The sequence below is a fragment of the Hermetia illucens genome, chromosome 1, assembly GCF_905115235.1.
Source record: "Hermetia illucens chromosome 1, iHerIll2.2.curated.20191125, whole genome shotgun sequence".
Taxonomy (NCBI): Eukaryota; Metazoa; Arthropoda; class Insecta; order Diptera; family Stratiomyidae; genus Hermetia; species Hermetia illucens.
Window position 1 is genome coordinate 206,985,534 of NC_051849.1, and position 22,851 is coordinate 207,008,384.

A 22,851-nucleotide genomic window follows, 5' to 3' on the forward strand; every position below is an offset into this window, starting at 1 on the left:
TTCCGTTGACCTCTAGAAGAAAAAAAATGTCATAAAGAACTTACTAAAAACGTTTAGTCCAGGACTATTAGTTAGAGGTCTAAAGATGAGATTTAAATGTAGGAAAGTCTGAATGAATTTACGATTTAGGTTAAAAATGGATCATTTTGTTCGATAGTTTGTCGCAATTTTTAAGGTAATTTCAGTATGCCCCTCACATAGAAGCTCTTGCCGCATTTGGCTAAAAAAATGGGACGGATCATTTTCACACGTTTATTTTGGGACGAATTTCTCACCAACAGAATCTGTCGCCATGGGATAATCACTTGCTGCCAGGTTCTGACCATAAGGTGGGTGCATAAGAACCTCCTAGCCAAGCTCCCGGAGCTTCTGGCGAGTTATAATCGGTGTACGTGGGGTTGTCCTAATGGGACACAATTGTTCTCTTATAGACTAAGCTGCTCGTAGTGATGTAGTTCATAGTACAGGATTCCTTTCAAACACACAGAAAAGCCGCCTTGGTTATTAATCCTGACTTGATCACTGTTTGCGCCGGCTCATCGCTATCCGACTACGGCGGTTGTTGCTTGATGTGGTAAGCGATCTATTATATTTTTCATTGCCAGTTACCATCTACTTCAGACATAGTCAATTTTGTACATGGAAAATTGGTCAGTGAGATTTCTTGGTGTTTTTGGGGAAGAAATGGATGTCCTTTCACTACACCGTCAGCCTACAGCGTCAGCTGCGTTCAAGCTTCATCATTGATGGCTTCTGGCAATGTGCTCCAGCTTCTTCTCAGAATATCCTAGAAGTTTGGACTCTTTCTCTACTGTTTCCATAGCTTGCAATGGAACGATTGCCTTTTTTCAATGTGTGCCCTATTTACTGTCATTTCCGCTTTCTCATCAACATGTTCACGTGTATCTGGCCCGTAGGGCCATGAAGTTTTTTTCTTGCTATTGCTTCTGGCCAAACTACCCCGTTGAAACGACGCGGACGCGAGTTAATGAAAATTCGGAGATTTCGAGTAACAGTGCGTGATAACTTTCTAAGTGAGGTCCCCATATAGCACAGAGAGAACATTGGCAAGGACTACTTCAATCTGGAATAGTTGCCGCCCAGATTCGGACAAAATGATGGAAGCGAGTCTAGCGTTGTCAATTCTTCAAGCGACATCACGTTAGGTACCGTTGATATGTAGATATACAAATTTAGCAATTTCCAGCCAGCGAGGCGGACCGTTGCTCAGAGCTTTGCTTGAAGGGTTTGCGGTCACCCCAGCCGTGCGAGACTATCAAATCGGTAATTATCGAGGATAAGATCGGCTGGGTTATAAACAGCTTCTCCGCTTATAAATCTTCGGCCCAGATGGCATAATGCCAGCAGAAAAGGGTTGTGCAGTGGCTTGTCGAGATTTATCGGAGCTGTATCTCTTTGGGATACGTACCACAGGTCTGGAGACGCACACGAGTAGTTTTCAGATCGAAAACGGCCAGGCACGTCCATGTGTCCGCGAAGGACTTTCGACCAATTGGTCTTACCTCTTTCGTGTTGAAGACCGTAGAGCGCGTCCTGGACATACACTTAAAGGCGATTATAGAGAGAACGCTTTCTTTAAGTCCCAGCATCTCTAGGCTGAAAGGCAAATCTACAGAAACCGCTCTCCACGAGATAATTGGCAAGGTTGAGGTGCCTTCTTGGATATAGAGAGTGCAAACAACGTTGGTACTAACTCTATCAAGGAAGCCTTGACCAATCCAATACTGGAGGGGTATCTTACACATTGGTTTATATCCATGTTAAGTACCAGGATAATCCAGTCGGAACTGGGAGACAACCACTTGACCACAGCTGTGAACAGAGGTATGCCCCGGGGTGGTACCATTTCTCCGGTGCTCTGGTTAAGAGTGATGGACGAAATTTTACGAATATTGGACAGCAGCGGGGTGAAGGTAGTGGCGTATGCCGACTACTTGGTGATATTGGTGTCAGGAATGCTTCCGTCCATTATGAGTGACATCATTGGATGAGTGTTGCGAAAGGTGTGCCAGTCAGTGTCTCGCTGGCGACTGTCAAGGGCGGAATCTAATTGCACTACTTAGCAGTTGCGGGCTTTAGATGGCGAAGGCTTACCACTTGTGGCAAGTCAAGAAGGATTTGGCCCGCTTATAACATAGCCCGATCACGAGAGCCCCTGTGCAAGTGCGTGCAAATGCATACAACATTACGGCGGTCTGCACGGGCACTGGTCCATAGGAGACCATGCCGCCGGGCTCGGTACACCGCACAATTCGCATTGCCGAAGTTGCGGAAAAGCATTTCCTCTGCGATTGCCAAGCTCCAGCTAGAGTCAGGCTACGGACACTGACCATTCTTTGCACCTTAGAAACATTTCTAGCTGCAGGGTGGGAGAGGTACTTTCCTTCGTGAATGCTACGGGTTGGCTCTGAAGATCTGAACTGGCTGGACTCTGCCTTCTTGTTCTCATACAGTAGTGACGATCTTAGGAGTTTCTGGCATCAAAATGGCTTACCATAGCGCTAATTGGGCTTTTCGGAGTGGCTACTGATACCTACCTACTAACCCCTCCCCCCGCCCATTATTCTGCTCTTTCATGGAAGTAAGAAGAGTGTTGTCAAACTGGGTTTATTGGTGTTTATTTCCAGTTCAACTTTGCCTGTTTTCTGTTTAGTACTTTGTCAAGGCAGCGGAGCTGGGTTGGGATCTAGCCATCAAGATACTATCCGAAATGGACTCCTAGATCATGGGAGCACTTGCGGCGGCTGTCATCAGCAGTTCAACACCGGATTCACGCCCATAACTCTAGATTTGCCAGAGTATAAGAGAACAGTACCACAATAGGGAGAGGATTGCTGTTCAACGCTCGATCATTTCGTTTCACTTAGGCCTAGAATGTTTGCTTGATACCACTGGAATCTCGTTCAAATTAGGAGCATTCCAGAAAACAATCAGAATATAACAGACCCTATCACAATTACCAGTAGATTTAGGGGTTGTCTTCTGATTGTCCGTAACAAAAAAGGCGTTGAGATCGGCCTTATAAACTGATGGTCGCTTTAGCTATCGCAGAGAAACAGCATTAATTCCCCTCAAAAAAGCCGTAGCATGTTGGGTCGGTGGAAGGAGTCCGTCACCTCGATTCTGAATCGTATTACATGGGGTGAAGTTTTACTTCTCATTAATGATATGGCAAAGCACCGCAACATGTGCATAGAGGCTGCTACTCCAAACAGAAGCGAAATGATTGGGTCGGTGCACACGTTTTATCGGCTTTTCCAAGTTGCCACGTTCATCTGTTTAAAGGCGACCGTTTTCAACGTGTTTAGGATGAGCAAAGCTTTATTGAAAGATATTGCTAAGGTAGTCTCAGTTTTAAATGAATTGCGAGGTCTTTAACTTCATAGATAGATCAAATTCATTTAGAGCGATGTTTACCCTATGAGTTCGATTTCTAATAGAGCAAGTTTCGACTGCAATGTTATAATCGAATGTGTGTGTGGTTCCGACGTTTTCGTGATAAAAGAAGGTGGATCGAAGATCAGGATGGTTATGAAAGGTCAAAGGAGCTTAAAGGCGACGAACTGTTAGTGGCTTTGGAGGGGGAGGATAAATTAATTGTTGCTGAATTATAAGATAGGTTCAACGTACACCGTACCATCATTGAAAGAAGAGATCGATCCCTAGGTTATGTTGTGAAATTTGATTCCTCGCCTCCCCATGAAAACAAAGAAAACCACCTGAACATTTGCGTTTCACACTTGACTAGACAAAAACCGGTAGGTTTTATTTCCTATTTGGTCCTCGGGGATGAGAAATTCACTATTTACAGTAATGTTAAACGCTGTATAATCGTTCGCAAGAAGAATGTGGTATCCCCGTCGACATGAAAAGCTGAATTTCACCCCCATTAAGGTCTTTTTTGTGTGTTTGGTGTGATATTTAAGGGACTGCACACTGGAAACTGCTACCACGCAACCACATTCTAACAGCGGAAGTGTTCTGTGCCCAGCTACAGCGTCTCGAGGCACTGTTGAAGGAACAACGTTCACCCTTGGCGAATAGAGGTAACGCCATATTTCATCATGACTGCGATAGGCTTCACACTCCTGAACCATTCAGGGAAAAATTGCGGTGTTTGATTGGCAGTAGTTGGTCCAATGCCCGTACTCCTCCGATTGTGCCTTATTCGATTTTTACTTGTTTTGCATTTTGGACAAGAATTTGAAAGGAATCGGACTTTTTGTTAAAGACGTTCTAGAAGTCTTCTTATCAAGGTTGTAATGAACTAATGGAATTGCGATGGTTAAACGACCATCCTGAGTGGCCGAAGACGACCTAGAGGGTAGAGCTATTCCAAAAACCTAAAAAGTTGGCGAATTGACCGTGAAGGTCACCCGCAAATACTGAAGCTTCATCGGAGCGCTCAGTCGACACGTGCTTCCACGCTTGTGTTAGCCGAAACCTGAAAAATGAAAATAAAAAAAAAATGATGACTCGACCGCGCGGGTGGAACCGTAAATCTCCGGACCCGAGTGCCCCGACCGAGGATTAGCGATCCAAGACGGACGGTCTCGATTCTTGCTTCTTCTGCCTCCGATGGTTATTGAGGCGTGGTCCCTGAAGTACCGGAAATTTACGGCTTCCTCCTCTTGCAAAACTCTCACCATTTAGGGACATCCTCCAGAATCATGGCCTGAGGATGTAAAGGAAAGAAGGGAACCTCAGGAGCGGCGTCTCAATAACCACCTGAGGCAGAAGGAAAAGGGATGGATACTGGGATCCGTCGTGGATCTTCCTCTTTGATAGCGGCACTCGGGTCTGGAGATTTGCAGCTCCACACGCGCGGTCGAAGCGTGGTTTTTTTTATTTTCGTTTTTTAGGTTTTAGCTCACGTTTTGGCTTAACTTTAACTAACCTATTTTAAGATCCAGTGCGGACCCACGCACTGGTATAGACACGTGCATTATTTATAATGATACGTCAGGGATCGTAGCGCTCAAAAGACCAGCTTCAGCAGAGAATGAATCTGGAATGCTCTACGCAAATGGGGCATTTCGGGTAAACTATTAAATATCAAAATATTCCGCGTTGAGGTGTAAAATTTCGGGGGAATTTGAAGCCGTTCGGCAGAGTTGCATCTTGTCATCGATATTTCTTCTCGACTATGCTGATGACGTCTCTTTTCACCGAGCCTTGGATGTTGGACAAATGTCTCGGGATTTGGAGAAAGGGGGGGGGGGGCAGAGTCGGTTTAAAGGTAAACATCAGGAACAGCGAAGTTCACGGTTTGATGTCATCACAATTATAGGAACTTTGGGTGGATAGGACAATGTACTTTTGTTCTGATGCTGTTAATCAAGTGTTCGTGAACCTGTTTCTGAATAACATACGTCCTGTGATTGTGATGCCTGTTTTCGAGGCTGCACGAGTTTTATTTCACTCCACATCTTTTGAGTGAATAACCTGGAACTTTATTTCACAGATAAACATCGCATTTAAGATTAAATTCTCTTTTTATTCAAATAATTTCATTTTTTTTTCTTATATGTAAATATACAATTGCAACATTTCAAAAAGCACTTTACAAAAAGAGAAAACAATTGAAACAAGTCTTATTGTGATATTTTTAAAATTAAAAGCAAAGATCCAACGTATCTGACATCGGCATACAGTATAAAATATTAAAAAGATTCTAGAGAACACAAAGCGGAAATAAAAAATAGAAAAACAAATTTACATAAATCGTATTCTTACTTAAAGCAATTAGAAATAGGAAATATATTAGATTTCACTAGGCGACGGCTATTGGTAATCTTATGAGGAAGGAGAGATAATCAGATTTCAATGAATTTGTAAAAAGAATGCACTTTTCGTTCTTCGATATTTTATCTACACGAAACGACTGAAATTCGGCGTGTTCGCTTTCATTCTTCTCGTTATTATATAATTTAGTATTTACACGATGAATTCAAAGTCTCCGTCGGAATCGTCTCCTGTGACTTCTTTTTGATCGTTGATTTCCTCGAAATCTAAGCAAATGAGATGAGATTGATTTGATTTGATATGAGAAGCTGAAATTTATGCTCACCATCTTGTATTGAATTTGATTTCTGGCGATGTTTTAGCGTCTTTTGCGGTGGCGACTTCCACGGTGCCGTTCTTGTTTTCACTATTTCGAAAATGTTACCTGAGCTATTTACGTCAGTTTTTAACTTATCAAGGAGTATTTCAAAGCTTGTTCGGGTTTTACATAGGAAACACTGGAAAACAAATTGTGAATAATGTTAAATGTGTTCCTGAAGGATTTTTTTCATGGTGATGGCTAACTATAAACTAGGAGTTGGGTATCCTTTTCTTTTCTTTGAGGCCTTCTATACACGCAATTCCTCACTAAATCAAAACTAAAATACTCACCAGTGCCAACGACGGATCCATTTGGCGGAAGTTCATTCGTGCTGCGTACTTCTGATGATACGTTTCATCTAATTCGATTTCCGTTTGCGAAGACTTATCTCCTACACTTCCTGTTCGCTGTGTCGTATGCGGATCTAAATAAATTACTTCTTCGCCAACATAGCCTATAAAATATAACGCCTGATTCGGTCGGCCACCAATCATTCCAACACTTTCGACTAGTTCAAAACACTTCTGTAGAGCAGGGATATAAATAGGATTGATCTCATTTAAACCTAAACGTAGGGGAATGATCAGGAGTAGAGGTTTCCAAGAGCTATCTGATTCGGTTGAACAAAGGGAATCTAGAAGAGAATATAACAATTGAAGATATAATAGGTGTTGATGGAAGCAGAAGCGCGTGGCGATACTCACAAATATCATCTGTCACGATTGTGTTGTCCAAAGCAACGTGGATTTCGATTGAACACCAATCATCGTATTTTACTAATTTTCTGAAAAATTAAGGATGCATGTCATTTAAGCAATTTTGGTGGGGACTCTTAATTTCTCTAGGGAAAGCTATCAGTAAATTAAGTACGAAATAGTCAAAGTAGTGGAATTCCGCCGAACTGAAAGGTAAAGGGCGTAATGTATCGCTTTAATATTTCCTACTGTTCTCATAATTCGCGTTTTTTTTTGTTTTGTTGATTGTTGAACTCCTTCTCCTCTCTGTCCACCCCTCACTTGTAGTTATACCGTCAGATATTTTTGCAGTGAATTAATAAGGTAGTTGGAGGTAGGACTTCATTTACAAAAGTTTTTATAAGCCACCAAATAAAATTTCCTCCAGAATTTGCAATTGAAAGAAAATGAGGTGATGCGAGCAATCGTGCATGTTGCACTTCAAAACGTTAATGTCAATTTTTTATTGAAATGTTGCTTGCGCTTCCTTATAATCTTGGTGGGGCCGTCGAGGGAAAATCCCTGCTTAGGGTAAAAATTATAGCCAGGATACCGCGCCCGGCGTTGAAAATATGCGGGCGCCCTATTATCTTTTTATTTCGTAAACCTGTCTCTATTGCCGAGCGCGAAAAAAATCCGTTATGTCTGATTCTCGCTACTCGTAGCCAGCACAGTCTATTTCAGTTCGAACGTCCTACTGTATAAGACAATGATCTTCCCATTCTTTATGCAATCTTCAGGGACTTTGGTTCTATGCAAATAAAAAATATCTTATTTCTTAGCCATGTTTGAGAGGAGCATCCTCTGAAGAATTTTTAATCCCTTTCAGGAGAATAGACGATCAGTATAAGTAAAAAGTTCATAAGCAAAATCACGACCATTAAGTTTTGGACAAGAACCGGCTCAAAAGGCTGCGGGTCAAAGAAAACATGGCGAATCCAGTGCAATCCCCACATATTCGACGAGAGCGGTCGCACTCGGCGTTATCAAGCGGTTGCGAGTCCGATTCGCCGTCTGTATGTGACAACACGGTCGGCCTCCGAAAGGGGAATAAAAAACTCTAGGAAGCCTCCGAGAACAACAGACGATAAGATGAAAGAAGCAAAAAACTGACGGCCGTGATCGTGTCAGTAGAGGCTACGGTCACGCGTACTTTCAGGGTAAACAGCCGCCTCCCAATGCCGAACAACCGAAAATCAGAAGAGATGGACACGACCGCGCAGGTGGATCAGGCGCCACTTGCGCTCCCAACTGAGTCACAGCCCGAGGCCTTCTCCATACTCACTGAAGCCAAGAAGCTACGTCCCACCAGCGCGGTCAAGCAACCATCACCAGAGGAATCGAGGCAATCAACCGCTACTATCAGCTACGCCGCGCCAAGAAGCAAACAGGAGGTAAGTCGAAAAATCTGTCCATTCGTGGTCGTCGAGAACCCCGAGATTTAAAATCATAAAACAAACCATTTCCCGCGCCGTCCTTAATAGCTACCTGATAAAGAAATCAAGTAAATCGCATCAAATTTGGACTAAAACAGTGGAAGACTACTCTCCCGCGAAGCAGATCTTAGTGGAGAACCATAACAAGTTCTTCACTTAGACCCTCCTTGCCCAGCAGACTACCAGCCCTATCCTTTGAGGTTTAGACGCGACATTCTTCCTTCAGGAGATCGTCAACCAATTAAAAACTCAGGGAGTCTCCAGCACCTTGAGCGCAAAACCCTTCGCCACGACGTGGGCTAAGAATAATAATATTACCTTCGACCTGTGGCACGCGGCAACCAACTGCCATCTTGTGTCAAGATGGGTCAAGTGTGACCAGCTTTATGGTCCAGACGAATGCGATAAACTGCTGAGCAGGCACTTAAATGCGTTAGCTGCGGGGGCAACGACGTCCCCACAAATTACAGAAAATTCTCTCAGTTTATCCAGGTATGGTAGTGTCAAGGAGAAATGCACAAAAATATTTCTTGGCGAGCACAATCCCTATATGAAACTAGGTTGAACCATAGATACAAACCGTCCTTTCGAAATTTCAAACTCTTCCGGACTGACCGACCACAGGCCAACACTCCGAGGCGCAATAGCTGCGGTGGAACGGCCGTCCTCATCTCTGAAAAATTCCTGGCTACACAAATACACCCACCTCCCAATACTTTCAAATCAATTGAAGCCACCCTCATCTCCTTCGAATTCCAATCAACCTCGTTCTTCTTCGCCTTCGTCTACTGCCTTAACCAAACTTTCGGCACACACGACATCATCAGCATCAATTTCTTCTGCGTCTCTCAATTCCGCTTTCCTTGAAAATAATGGTCCTTAATTATCGGTGGAGACCTCAACACCACGCACTCGTCCTGGTTCGATCCACGATCGAACCAGAACGGGGAACAATTCAACTCACAACCTCCCATCTCACCATCAACCTAGCCCAACAAAGACAGTACAGTTTCCAACGGCACCATTGATCAAAAAGTCCTTCAATACACCAAAGAAATTCGGTAAGTACGTGACGAATTGATCCCATCCCTTAAACTACCGCAACCTCATTAACCTCGCTGATGATATCCTAAACGATATCAAATACAAAAAGACCCTCAGGCGGGGACTATTTAGAAATAGATACTGTCCGCAATCCTCTCATCTACTTTCCAAAATCCGGGAACTGGACAGGTCCATCCGCGAAAGAGCGCTGACCCTCTACATCCAATATCTTCAGAACCGCCTCTCCAACACCGAACTGAACCTTTAGACAAATCTGTCCAACAGAACGCGATCCTATCCACTTCCTTCAAGCACACCACTGCATCCTCCACTCCCGTGAATGTTTCGACAACGAGGTAAACGCAAAAATCTCCCAATTCCTGTCCCTCCCTTCCTTCCACATCTCTCAATCTACCCAAAGTCCCTTCAACCAAACACTCGCCGACTCAAGTCAGCGTCCACTTTGTCAGTCCAGACTTCGTCATGGCGTCTATCGCCACCTCAAATAATAAAAAATCATTTGGGCTTGACAAAATCCCCTCCATCGTCCTAAAGAAATACAGCATTACTCCCGTCATGTCCTCCGTGATCAACCACTGCCTAATCAATGCCCACTTCCCAACAGAGCGCTCGGATAGTTCCCATCCTAAAAAAGAATCAGTATCCACTAAATTCTGCATGTAGTCCTCGTGTTCAAATCGGACGTTCTTCTGGGCCTCAACCGGAAGGCGCCGACCATAGCCTGTCCAGTCGACAAAAAGAAGGCTTTCGACTCTGTATGGCAATATAAGCTTCCCGAAGTCCTCCATTTCCAGTTGCACCTCTGCAAGCTAAAATTCTTTATTTTCTTTACGGGCGGAAATCCCAAGTCCAACTCCAACAGCACTTCTCTTCTCCCTACTCAAGTTCTGCTGGCATCCCTCAAGGATCAGTTCTCTCCGCCACCCTCTTTTCCCTGTTCACCGCATACTTACGAAAACCAACCCCACGTCCAAACTCAATCCGAATACTCCAATACGCGGATGATCTCATCCTTTACACTTCAACCAGATACATCCCAGCCGGTGAAGCCCGCCTGAACTCCTATTTGGAGGAGCTTTAGCGGTATTTCATCCATTGGAAACTCTCCCTAAACCCACAGAAATGCGAAACTATCGTATTATGGGGTAACGCGAAGATGACGCCGAAAATAAGGAGTGACATATTAACCTTATCCTTATATGGGGCCCTGATTGTTATCACCAAATCAATTCGTGCCCGAAGAGGATTGTGGAATTATGCCTAAACGTCAGGTACTCGTGTTAAACCCCCACGGACCTTTAGATAGAGTGGTTGCGTAGGCCAGGACGCCACACAGCTACTAGCGATATTGAATTGATGAACCTCGGCGAAAAACCAGGTTCTTTGGAGATTCTTATTGGCGATGATGATGAAAGATCTTTGTACGAGTGAATATCCTTGGTATTGACCAGAGTTTTCACGAAGTGGAGCAAAAAAGGCCTGTTGTGAGTAATTTAACTAAGTATTCCGGATGTATGTTGTTAGGTGAACCATATGCAATGGTTTGGGAGAGGAAAGGGTGTAATGGTTAGAAGGGGAGCAGATTGAGAGAAGCGGTCAGTTATTGATATTTAAGTAATAATAAGGCAGCATAATGTGGTAAATAGTGCGACAATTCCATTTTGTGAACGTAGAGAGCATTCCCTCGACAACTCTGCCATGCTATTAACATAGTATGCTGGTCCTAAACCCAGGAAAAGGAGGAGGGTTTGAGGCAGCGTACTCTGTACTATCCTCAGTAAAAAAAAGTAAAATGCTGAGATCAGGGAAAGAGATAAATAAAGTATAGTTGGAGTTATTCTACTATCCTAAATCCTACCTGATCTCTTGGTGACAGGTCCCGCGACAGGCCGACCAAGAAAATACATACAATGTCGTTACAAACATGATGATCGGATTGAGTCACAAGCCTCGGAGAAATGCTAGGGTGCCCATCTCAGTCGACGCGGCAGGACGGGCCCCGATCCTGCCGAGAAATGGGAAAGGGCTTTTGACGCATGGACGGCGTCAGGACGTAACAATTTAGTCCGAACAAAAATACGTGCCTGCACGCTAAATGTTGGTACCCTAACTGGAAAAACCGAGGAACTCGCAAGAGCCCTTCGGAAAAGGCGCATTGATATCTGCGCTCTGCAAGAAACCCGATGGTCTGGTGTAAAAAGTTGCGACATTGAACGGGAACGCAGTAAAAACGGGTACAAACTTCTCTATTTTGGTAGCCCACACACTCAATATGGTGTTGGCATTGCCATGTCAGAGGGTTTCCGTGATGCCATTGAAGAAGTCGAACGATTTGATGATCGGCTGATGAAGCTCATCATTATATCAGCTGATCGCACTATTCACTTCTTCACCACGTACGCACCACAGACAGGTCGACCTGATGCCGAGAAAAATGTCTTCTGGTGACTTCTCTATGAAAATATTTGTCACTGGGCACTGGGCCGCCGCGCATTAAATGGTGGCCATTTCGTGAGAAGAAAGAAGAAATGATCTCGCTTACGCGATTACCCACCATTACGAATGTGGAAGAATCGTGGAACCCAATGAAAGCCACGATCCACAAAGCAGCCTCTGCAATCGCCGGGATCAGCAAGCCGAGTAAGCTGCACATGAACGGAGATACTTGGCTTTGGAATGACGATGTTGAAATGAAAGTCCGTCAAAAGAAACGCCTCTACCATAAGTTTCGACGATAAAACGCTTGCCAATTGGCAAACTTATTCGATAATCTGGACACTCAGGATGGCGCGCGAAATCTCTATCCACTTGGCAAAAGTCGAAACGAACGCACACAGGATATCAAACACTTCTGCTGTGTTAATGACAAGAACTTTGCTTACCTACCGTTGAGCCGCCACTGATAGATGGCGAGAATACTTTGAGCAGATTTCAACGAAAGAGTTTGCTCATCCTCCACTTTCACAATCATTGCCGACATTTGGAGCAATTCCACCTGTTACCGCAACTGAAGTCGGAGAGGCAATAAAACGAATGAAATCGGCGAAAGCCACAGGATCTGACGGCATCTCATCTGAGCTCTGCAAAACGAAGAGTTGGGACCCAACACTGGGGCTCAGTGAATTTGTTAATCGGATTATTCAGGAAGGTAGAACATCATCTGACTGGCCAGAAAGTACCACAGTTCCAATATGGAATGTTCAATTACCGTCCGATCCGGTTACTTTCCAATACCATGAAGATTTTTGAACGCATTCTTGACAACCGTATTCGCGAAATCGTTGAAATAACCGTGAATCAAGCCGGATTTGTCAAGAACTGCGGAACTACTGACGCAATACACGCTGCGCGGTTACTCATGGAGGAGCACCGTGAGAAGCGTTGCGCTATTTACATTGCATTTCTGGATCTAGAGAAAGCGTTTGACCGTGTACCACACGAACTCATCTGGTATGCTTTACGACAACACTTCGTGCCAGAAGAACTCGTGCGCTGGGTTCAATTGCTCTACCACGATCTGAAAAGTAAAGTTCGCAGTGTGGTGGGTGTATCAAAACCGTTTCGTGTCTTTGTTGATGTTCTCGAAGAAGCGCTCTCTCACCACTCCTCTTTGTTCTTGTTATGGACACCGTCACACGGGATATCCAACGTCCAGCGCCCTACACATTGCTTTATGCAGATGATGTTTTCCTAGCATCTGATAGCAAAAATTATCTCGAGCAACTTGTCCAAAAATGGAATGATCGCGTCATGCAACACGGTCTCAGATTGAATCTAAACAAGACTGAATTTTTAACGACCGATCCCCATGAAACAGGCACAATCACTGTCAGTGGCAGTGATCTGCCCAGAACTGAGCGATTTAAATATCTCGAATCAACGCTATCAGCCAATGGAGAACTGCGTTATGAAATTGCTTCACGCATTACCGCAACCAGGATGAAGTGGCGTTCCACAACTGGAGTTCTTTGTGAGCGACGTATCAACGAACGTCTTAAATCTAAAATTACCGTAATGTCGTCCGTCCTGTCGCTCTCTATGGTTCTGAATGGCAGACTATAAAAAACAATGAACGGTGTCTTGCGATAATGGAGACGAAGATGTTGCATTGGACTAGTGGCATGACACGTCTTGATCACATCCGAAATGACCTGCGCGAGCTCAAGCCACGTTTCACTAAATTGGTGTGTATGTTGAGGCGTGTGATGAGATGTGAGTGGGGAGGAGCAGGAGAGATGCTAGATTCATTTATGTGGGACTCTTTCTTGCATGTTGTACGTATGGGTCCCCTATGTTGTATGATTTTGCGTTGACGGTGCAGGGCAGGCAGCTGCTCTACGCTTGTCAGCCAGTGGCGTTGTCATCGTGTCTTTCTGTATGTCGTACGGTCTCGACCGGCGTCATGCAGGTCTTGTTGGGTGTTCCTCCTCTTGATCTAGAGGTAGTCCGGCGTGCCACGGCCTACAGGATCAGGAGGGGCGTACCTTTGCTGCAAACCGATTTAGTTAGTGTTAATCAGTTTGAAGGGCTAGGTCCGCTTGCGGTCAAAAAGGTATTAGACGAGAGTGTAACATCTAAGTGGCAGCTTAGATGGAACGAATGTGGGAAAGGTCGGGTCACATATAAGTACGTCAGATATGTGTCTGCCAGAGGAAGTTCTGTCGTGGACTTTGGGCTTGAGATGGGCTTTCTCCTGACTGGGCATGGTAGCTTGAATGAGTTTTTCTTCAAGCGGAACCTTGCTTCCAGTCAGGATTGTGTTCTGTGTGGGGCAGACTCAGAAGACTGGTTTCATGTTCTCTGTGTCTGTCCGGCGTACTGTGACATCCGCAATCTAGACGACATGGGCGTTCGTGTGGTGAACGGTATCTTTGATTTTAGCCAGCGCCTTGCTAGCAGTGAGACACTTCGATGTAGTAATGTTTTCGCGCGTGCTGCCTTCCAACGAAGGAGGGAGTTTCTCAACGCTGCTTCGCCTGCAGTTGTTGAGTGAATGGCCTTAGTGGCCATCGTGGATAGCCACCAGTCCTGTGTGTTTTGTGTTTGTGTTGTCTTGTGACGTCTGTTGTGTTGTATTGTATGCAGAGCGGTAGTTAGCTGGTGAAAGGTTCCGTTGCGGTTCTCCGCTGCGGGCTGATTCCAGTTAACCCGTTGGGGAGTTCCGTCCCCACATACTCGAGGAGGGCGATCAGACCCGAGTCTGCAAGGGTCTCATCTGAAGTGGCTTCGGCCACGAAGACTCACCGGAGGTTATCTGGTATCATAGGAACCGGGACGGCCCTCTGAAAGCATATGCTCCAGGAGAATTCCTGGAGGATGTGTTTTCGGCCCGGTCATTTGCGGTTGGCACCCTAGTGGGAGTTTCATGGTGGTTGTGGTTATGCCTACATCGCGGGCAGAGCTCAAGCGTGGAGTTGCGCTGTACAACTCGGGTGCCGTACCCCTTAGTTGCGGCAGAGGTGTTAGATAGGCCTCGCATCCTCTGGTATGAATGCTGAGTCTGCACTCAGTATAAACCAGGACCGCTGTGCTTGCATGGCGGGGCTCTGATTGTGGTCCCAAAATCAATCCGTGTCCAAAGAGGACCATGGGATTATGCCTACACGGCAGGTACTCACTTTAAACCCCCAGGACTTTCACATCCGAAATGACAATATCTGCGATCGTTATGGGGTTGCACTGATCGTGGAAAAATTGTGAGAGAAGTGTCTTCGATGTTATGGTCACGCAATTCGTGCTAACGAGAATTCACTTGCCAAGATTGGTCTGAACATTGAAGTCGATGGTAAACGACCAAAAGGCAGGTCGAAACAACGGTGGGATTTAAAAGCCTCGAGATTGCATCCAGATCAGGCATTCGATAGAGCTAAATGGCGAAACCGATCACGACGAGCCGACCCCGCTTGTGAACAGGATAAAGGCTGAAGAAGAAGAAGAAGCACCAATTTCTGCTGGTGTGAATGGACCATAAGTACAACAGGCTTCTCCTTCCGTCTTCCAACTCTCAACTCAACTCAACTCTTCTCACGTCTTTTTACCTCGAACAAAGACAAGGATTTTACTTATACTGTTTTTCATCTCCACACGATTTTTTACTGTCAGCTCGCGTCATGTTTGCTTTACCACCTGCAGGAAAGGCGCATTTTCCCCATTGCTTATTTTTCGCCTGCTCCTACGCAGAATGTTTGTATAAAATTTTATTCGCACATAGCTGATGTCCGTCCGTCCGTATAGTTACCCATATTGCCAGCAATAGCATAATAACAACAACTAGTGAAATGAAATGTGACTATGTTTACGGTGAACTGAGATTCATGGATTTAGGAATGTAAAAAATTGGAAAGATATTTTTGAAGGACAAGGATCATCTGTGTTTAATGGATTCTCACGAATCCAACCAGAATGTGAGAAATGATTTCGGTTGAGAAGAAAACAAACTTTGTTCAAGTGCAGGAAAGTGTCTAAGCGTTATCGCCGTTGAGTTCGTGCTTCAAATATTACCAAACATTTGATTAGGGGGAAGTTGATACGGAATCTAGGAAAACAAATTTTCGCCCTTATCTACTTACTTTAAAACTTGTGCTACTGTATTTGGCCCGAACCATTCGCCAACACGTTTGTCTTCTGAATCGCCCATCAACGCGATCTGATGAAGAGAAAATGGACATTTCCTCGCGTCCTCGAAACGGCTCACGATTTTCAGATACGTAGGATCTCGAGTTTCTGTCGTCCAGAACCAACTACGGCCTAAATGCAGATCTATAAGGCTTTGAGCAAGAACCATTTGGCCACATCGCAACATGCAACCCCATCCCTTATCGGTGGTCAGTTGCGCTTCTCCTAGCGGCACAAAGCCTCGCCTGTATGTACACCAGAGTCGCGAGCGTATGTCCTGGCGGATTCGTTCTAGTTCTGGAAGTAAGATAAGGTTTGATCCTTGAGGATATGCTTCTTATACGGAATATTCTGTGGTGTTACCTTGAATGGAGTTGTAGCTCTTTCCCAGGATCCAGACGGTGGCGTTGGTCTTGGGAATGTCGTCAGGCTCTGCATAAACTAGATTGGCCCCGTCCGGGCCTAGGTACTGTTCGAAGACACTGTCCATATTTCTGACCACATTTGAATAGAGTTCAACTAAACGATCAATTGTACTTAGTCACAGCACTCACAAGCACGTACGTTTGGAGGATCCGCGAGGCCCCAAACGTACACCAGTCCCACCAGTATGGCACCTGCCCGCACAGCCTCAAAGGCGTTCTTCTCGGATGACCGTGGGGAGTCGAATTAGGCACTTCACGTTCCCGAAAATCTCAGGGTTTCGTAATACTACTGACGGCGTGACTCGCAATTATATCGAGCTTACAATGTCTGCAGATCATCGACGTTTTTGATCGATGCTCCCAGCAGAGATTACATGAAGAACTCGACGGGAATTAATCGAATCCAAAAATAAACAACGGGAGCGACTCCTTTTATTTGTCTTACTACGGAACACCAGACGCATTAGAGACAATGACACGAAACGAAGACTTCTCGGTGCGGAACGAGGTGGACGACGATAACATTAAGAAAAATCCCAACAAGACAACACAAAGCAAAGCAACAACGTCAGCTGTCAAGTGTCAACGAATTCCAAGCATGACGTAATTGTGTGGAGAGTGAAAGCTGTTGTCAGCTGTTGGTCGTTGTGGAGAGTTTGCGAGGAAATGTTGTTTGTTTTCTTCGCGGAGGGATAGCGTTCGATTTTTGTTGGGTTTTGAGAGTCGTTGGATTTAAACGTCCATCGGTCCAAAAACTTATCCGACATGTTATTGTCTTTGCAAATATCCTGCATTCGACATCGCTAAGTTGTTAGAATTTTGGAAAGCAAAAACACAAAGTACCGTTATGTAGAATTACACATTTTGAAGGCAAGAGGTGTTCAGTTTTTTTCAACGCATTAATCCTGGTTTGGTTTTGATTTTGAGCGAAGCGGGTCGCAAAGGAAAACAGTTGTCCGTAGCAGTGAAAGATTTAATTATCAGTCATTATAAACGGAGTCTGCCTGAGGTCAAAATGTCGGAAATAGTGAATAGACTCAAAACAATTGTGGTTTTTATAATTAAAAATTTAAAGAAAGAAATTCAGTCGGCAGCAAACCTAGATATGGTCGACGAAAAAAATTGACTGAGATTTGAGAGCGTTGGTTGCTAAGGGAAATTAAAAAGGGACCAAAGACGAATGCCGCAAAATTGGCAAAAGATACCAAGAAACATTTAGACATAGAGGTTACACCCCAAAACATCAGAACTTACTTATTTTCAATTAGCTATGAAGCCAGGTCCAAAAAGAACCGCTAGAAAAGACTTTGCTAGGGAATACGTAAACAGGCCCCCGGGTTTTGGTTTGATTTTATTTTTGCAGACGAAAGCAAATACAACCTCTTTGGATGTGATGGAAGAGTGATTGTGTACAGAAAGCCAAACACTGGGTTGGAAGAACGAAATATGGTTTCCACTGTGAACCATGGCGGTGGTGGTTTGATGGTTTGGGGGTGTATAGCGGTGTCGGGGGTGGGGATTATAGCGCTAATCAAAGGGACTATGGGCCACCGATACTATATTAATATTTTAAAAGAAAATTTGCGTGCCAGTGCCGTGAAACTCGGGATCGACCGAAGCTGTAAATTTTATCAGGATAACGACCCAAAGCACACAACTCATAACACAAAGTTTTAGCTTCTTTACAATTGCCCAAATATCATTAAAACACAAGCCCTAAGTCCCGATCTCAACCCAACTGAGCATGTATGGAGTATTTTGGAAAAGAGATTAAGATACCGCTAGTTCACTAATGTTAACCAGATGGAGAGAGATCTTGAACGAAGAGTGGCTGAAAATCGACGCAGAAACGACAAAAAATTGGTGCAATCGATTTCACGAGAAGTTATTCGTCGTAAGGGAAAAGCAACAAGATATTAATTTTTTCTTTTTATTGAATTACTATAGATTATTGTACTTTTGTTTTATGTCGAATACTTTTTTGCTTTGAAATGGCCTACGAAGATAAAAATGGCTCACTTTTGTTAATTTACTTTGTTTTTGTATTTCAAAAAAGTGTTTTTAAAAAAACTGAAGTATTTTATGTTTCAAAATGTCAAACATTATTTCTTTGTTGAAATTAGTTCTTAATATTTTGTAGGATAGTCGCAACAGTGGTCACATGTCGAATACTTTTTAAGACCGCTGTAAGGAGGAGGGATGGATAGATTCTGAGTGTGCAGGAACTTTGAAGTCTTGCAGATTACTCACTGAGGAAGCTATCACCACACCTGGCAGTTAGGTATAAAATGCAAATCCATCTAATGAGAAAAAGGAGAAACTTGAGGTCCGGTACGCATAACCGGTGGGAGTCGTCTGACTTAGTGACTGGGTCGGGTTCCCGTAATGGACAGCATGGCGTCGAAACCGCTAGTCGTGGGATGGTTCGACAATGCTCCGCCTGCTACAGCTGTTTTGCCACAATCTCTGGTGACTACTTCACCAGATTCATGTAGGCAGTGGATGAAGTGGACTGAAGAAATGAACCTCTTCATCATCCGCTCCTACTACGAAATAACGGTGGGGGTGGGTACAACATCTTACCGACCCTTGTTGCATCAGAGATCCGTCGAGTGTTTCACGCAATTCACGCACGTGACTGCGCAGCGAGTCGCAGATCAGTACCGCTCTATAACTCGCAGCGACGCAATCCCGGCTATCATCAGAGAGCGTGTTCGACTTGAGGTCATCGCAGAAACTGGTGACCGAGAGTCGAAGAGGCAGAGGCAGTGGCATCAACAACACCACGCCGCACTGCAGGCAACAGTTTCAGTACTCGTCGAAGCACTTTTCGCCACCGTTCAGCTGAGGTTTCCGCTTAGGTTCGGGACGAATTCCAAAGAGCGTGTAAAGAATTCGGATATGGATCCTTTGTATAGACCAAGTGTTCACAGGCTCTATGCATCTCCAGCAACTCCGGGAATTCTATCTCAAATCAATGATGAGATTGTATCTCGGTTGTGTGCTGATATGTTGCTGCTGCAACTACAATCACTTGTGTATTGTGGTGCAGCTACGGCTGGCAGATTCCCTTTCGTGTTATTGGTTTGAGTGACCAAAGAGATCCACCATGAAAAATTCGTCTGGAACGTCAGCGGGACTCACTAAGGCAGGACATTGCTAGCCTGACTCAACTTAGCTTTGGCAATGCCAGCAGATGGATGAAGAATAAAGTGCAGAGGGAGAATTATTAAATTCAGTGGAAAGCGAAGATTATAGCAGTGATCACAGCGTGTAAAAGACCCGGAATCAGCTTACACCATCGGCACCCATGGACTGGGCAATTCTAACATAAACACAACTACTTCATCCGGGCGCCAAGGCCGTTACAGTCGAAGACATGATTAATGACAACTGCCCTCCCATAATCATCGACGACGATCAGAGCTTCCCTTCTGGGGACCAGCCGGACGCTCGGAGCGATGAAGTAAATTCTTCTGTCAATTACACCAAAGACTGCAAAGTGAATTCAAACTTGCCTCAGATTAGTCTGTTTTCAAGCGCAAACAAACGGATTCGGGCATCTCGGATACCGAGGCCCCAGTCAGCAAAACCCGTTTCCATCTTCTCTTAGACAACAAGCATTGTCTCGAACGTACTTCCCGGAAAATTAGCTCACTCGACCAATCCATCGGCGTCATTTCGAGAGGAGTCTCTCTTCACGAATACACTTCCAACGACATTGCAACGGAAATCTAGGAATTAACATAGGCTCTCCAATCCTTCGTTAAATTAAAAATCCTAGCACATCAGTGGTCAGCTGGGAGAAACTAAGGAAAGGGGACGTTACTCAGTGCTTGCCAAAAATTTGACCACGCTTCTTCAAATTGCGGCTACGACCTCAGATGTGTCAAATGCGCGGCTCTACACGACTCTAGGGACTGCCCTCGTTCGACTGTCTGTCCTCAAATGTGTAAACTGTGGCTAATTTCTCCAAATGTTCCCGTAGGTTGGAATCAATCTAAAAGTGTTCCGCACTCCCGCCTTAGTCCGTTCTTCGCCTCCCCTGGGAAGACTCTCCGCTGTTCGTTACTATCAGCGTGGCCCTCTGCTTCATTTCAACTGGACCACCCCTCTTTCACTGACCCCTTCTTTCGCCACAGTGGCCAGTGGTTGAGTAAGCTCGAAACCCTCAGCTTTTCATCGCCCCAACATTCTTTCATTCCAAGGGGTTTATTCATGGAAGCCAGCTCCCTTTTCAACATGTCATTTTCCTCCCTCTGGGACAGAATCGCTGACTTCTACCACAACTAACTCCGTCTCCCCTGAAGATAAGCCCGCAGCGTACTTACAACTACATGTTCCCGGTTACATTACTTTTCGCAATGGCGCGGGCTAAGAGCAAATACCATCCCATTGGATGCCCTTGCATCAAACTGCCTGTTAGCAGTGGTCAGATTACCTATTTGCGGCGGAGGCGTCCTCCGAGTCCTACTCGGACAGTACAGGTCACCACCTCACTACCATGTTGTCCGAATTTTTGGAAATCGTAGCCAGTTTCGACGTTTTCCTAGTCAGCGGTGACTTCAACACCAGACATGTAACTTGGGGCGACTCAGTTAACAACGAAAAAAGCAAAGTGCTCTTCGATTGGTTCCAGTGAGGCCCATTCCTTACCGCAGACATATTTAACGCGGGAGTACCATCCTTTCCTCTCCTCCTCCTGTACGCTCTCTCTGGGGGTGTGTCCATAATTCCGCAAATGATCACAATGTCACGCCCCAGACTGAAGAAGTGGCGTCCCACCCTAACCCATTAATCTTGCTCCGCGTAATGCTTCGTTGAGCGATCGGAGGTACCACGTGTCAGGGTTGGTTTATACCTAGCGGCGAACGCTTTTATCGAGCATTGGCCCCGTTCAACCAAAGCTTTTCTGATGTACCACGAGATGAAACATTAGGTTGGAAAACTTCCCATCGTTCTCCTTGGACTATGAATAGTTTTGACTACATTGGAGCGTTTGCATCGAACTTCTCCTTGGGACAGGTCTTCTTGTTCCTGGAAACTGAGTAGCCACCAGACACGATTCCTTTTCTCGACGAATACCTTAAACTTTTCTAGAATATCTTGTCTAATGATCCCGCTTTTGCTTGATATGGTTTTTTTTAGTGGGGGGAGGTGCACGCAGGATTACGCAGGACTACGCAGGACTACCAACTAAACATCCCCCTGCCATCAGGGAACTAGCCTGGAACCATTTGGCGCTGCAGTACAAGCACTATACCCTAACTGCCTTCTTGAATATAGAGGGAGCTTTTAACAACGTCAGTACCAACGGCATCAAGGAAGCCTTGACCGGTATTGTATTGGAGGGGTATCTTACGTATTGGGTTATTATCCATGCTAAGTACCAGGATAATCCAGTCGGATCTAGGAGGCAACCACTTGACCAGAGCTGTGAACAGAGGCACGTCCCAGAGTGGCGCCATCTCACTGGTGCTCTGGTTAATAGTAATCGACGAAATTTTACGAACATTGGACAGCAGCGGGGTGAAGGTGGTGGCGTATGCTGACGACTTGGTGATATTAGTATCAGGGATGTTTCTGTCCATTACGAGCGACATCATGGAAGGAGCGTTGGGAAAGGTGTGCCTGTGTGCCGCAAGATGCGGACTCAGCGTAAACCCACCCAAAATGGAACTGATGCTATTCACCACCAAGTCAAGGATACCTGAATTGCATCTACCACGGTTGAATGAACAAAGATTGTTTCTTTCCTCTAATGTGAAGTATCTGGGTGTAATCCTGGATCCAAAGCTAAATTGGAGATTGAACATAGAACTCAGGGTTCAGATGGCCTGTATAGCCTTCTATGCCTGCAAGAGAATCTTTGCAAATAAATGGGGTCTCCGGCCGAGGATGGTTTTCTGGATGTACACCACTGTAGTGCGTCCGATCCTAACGTACGGCTCTATTGTATGGTGACAGGCTTTGAGAAAAAATACAATAGGGTGAAGCTTAATAGGATTCACAGAACCGCGTGTGTAGGTGTTACTGTTCCACATTAAATACATTACAGCGTGTAGTGCTGTCAGATTATGTGAGTCCGGATGCTGGGCAGCGAAGTCCTACGGCCACAGCAACATCCTAGACGTAGTACCTCGGGAAATCTGGGCATTCCCCACGGACTATGCCACACGCTGAACTTCAGGAGAAACTCTGCTGTACTTTCCAACCAGGGCAAAGTCGAAGACCGGTGGCGTGTTGCATGGTTATGACTCAATATTCTTTATCGATGGATCAAAGATTGCCTGTGGAGTCGGCGCGGGGATTTTCTCGAATATAGTGTATCCAAGTCGTATGGTCTCTCAGGTTTCGCCAGTGTATTGCAAGCAGAAATACTGGCGATATTGGAAGTCTGTCGATGGCTGGGGTGAGATTCGATCCCTAAGCGTAATATAGTCATTCTG

General features: G+C 45.0%; 1 protein-coding gene across 1 annotated transcript; it reads right to left on the bottom strand.

Moving 5' to 3' along the window:
* Nucleotides 1-5,512: 5,512 nt before the first annotated feature.
* LOC119661697 (cysteine protease ATG4B) lies at nucleotides 5,513-16,988 on the bottom strand. The gene is made up of 6 exons (XM_038071143.1): nucleotides 16,341-16,988; nucleotides 15,932-16,274; nucleotides 6,832-6,911; nucleotides 6,418-6,761; nucleotides 6,092-6,263; nucleotides 5,513-6,032 (listed from the first exon to the last, which is right to left on the bottom strand). The coding sequence occupies exons 1-6, from the start codon at nucleotides 16,465-16,467 to the stop codon at nucleotides 5,959-5,961; spliced, it is 1,140 nt and encodes a 379-aa protein (XP_037927071.1). The 5' UTR covers nucleotides 16,468-16,988; the 3' UTR covers nucleotides 5,513-5,958.
* Nucleotides 16,989-22,851: the final 5,863 nt, after the last annotated feature.

Bases quoted from the DNA above. Each gene is read 5' to 3' on its own strand.
- LOC119661697 (XM_038071143.1), bottom strand. From the start codon at position 16,467: ATGGACAGTGTCTTCGAACAGTACCTAGGCCCGGACGGGGCCAATCTA. The intron at 6,912-15,931 runs GTAAGTAGATAA...TTAATTTTTCAG, and splicing joins ACAGTAGCACAAGTTTTAAA to AAAATTAGTAAAATACGATG. The intron at 6,033-6,091 runs GTGAGCATAAAT...TCATTTGCTTAG, and splicing joins ATCAAATTCAATACAAGATG to ATTTCGAGGAAATCAACGAT.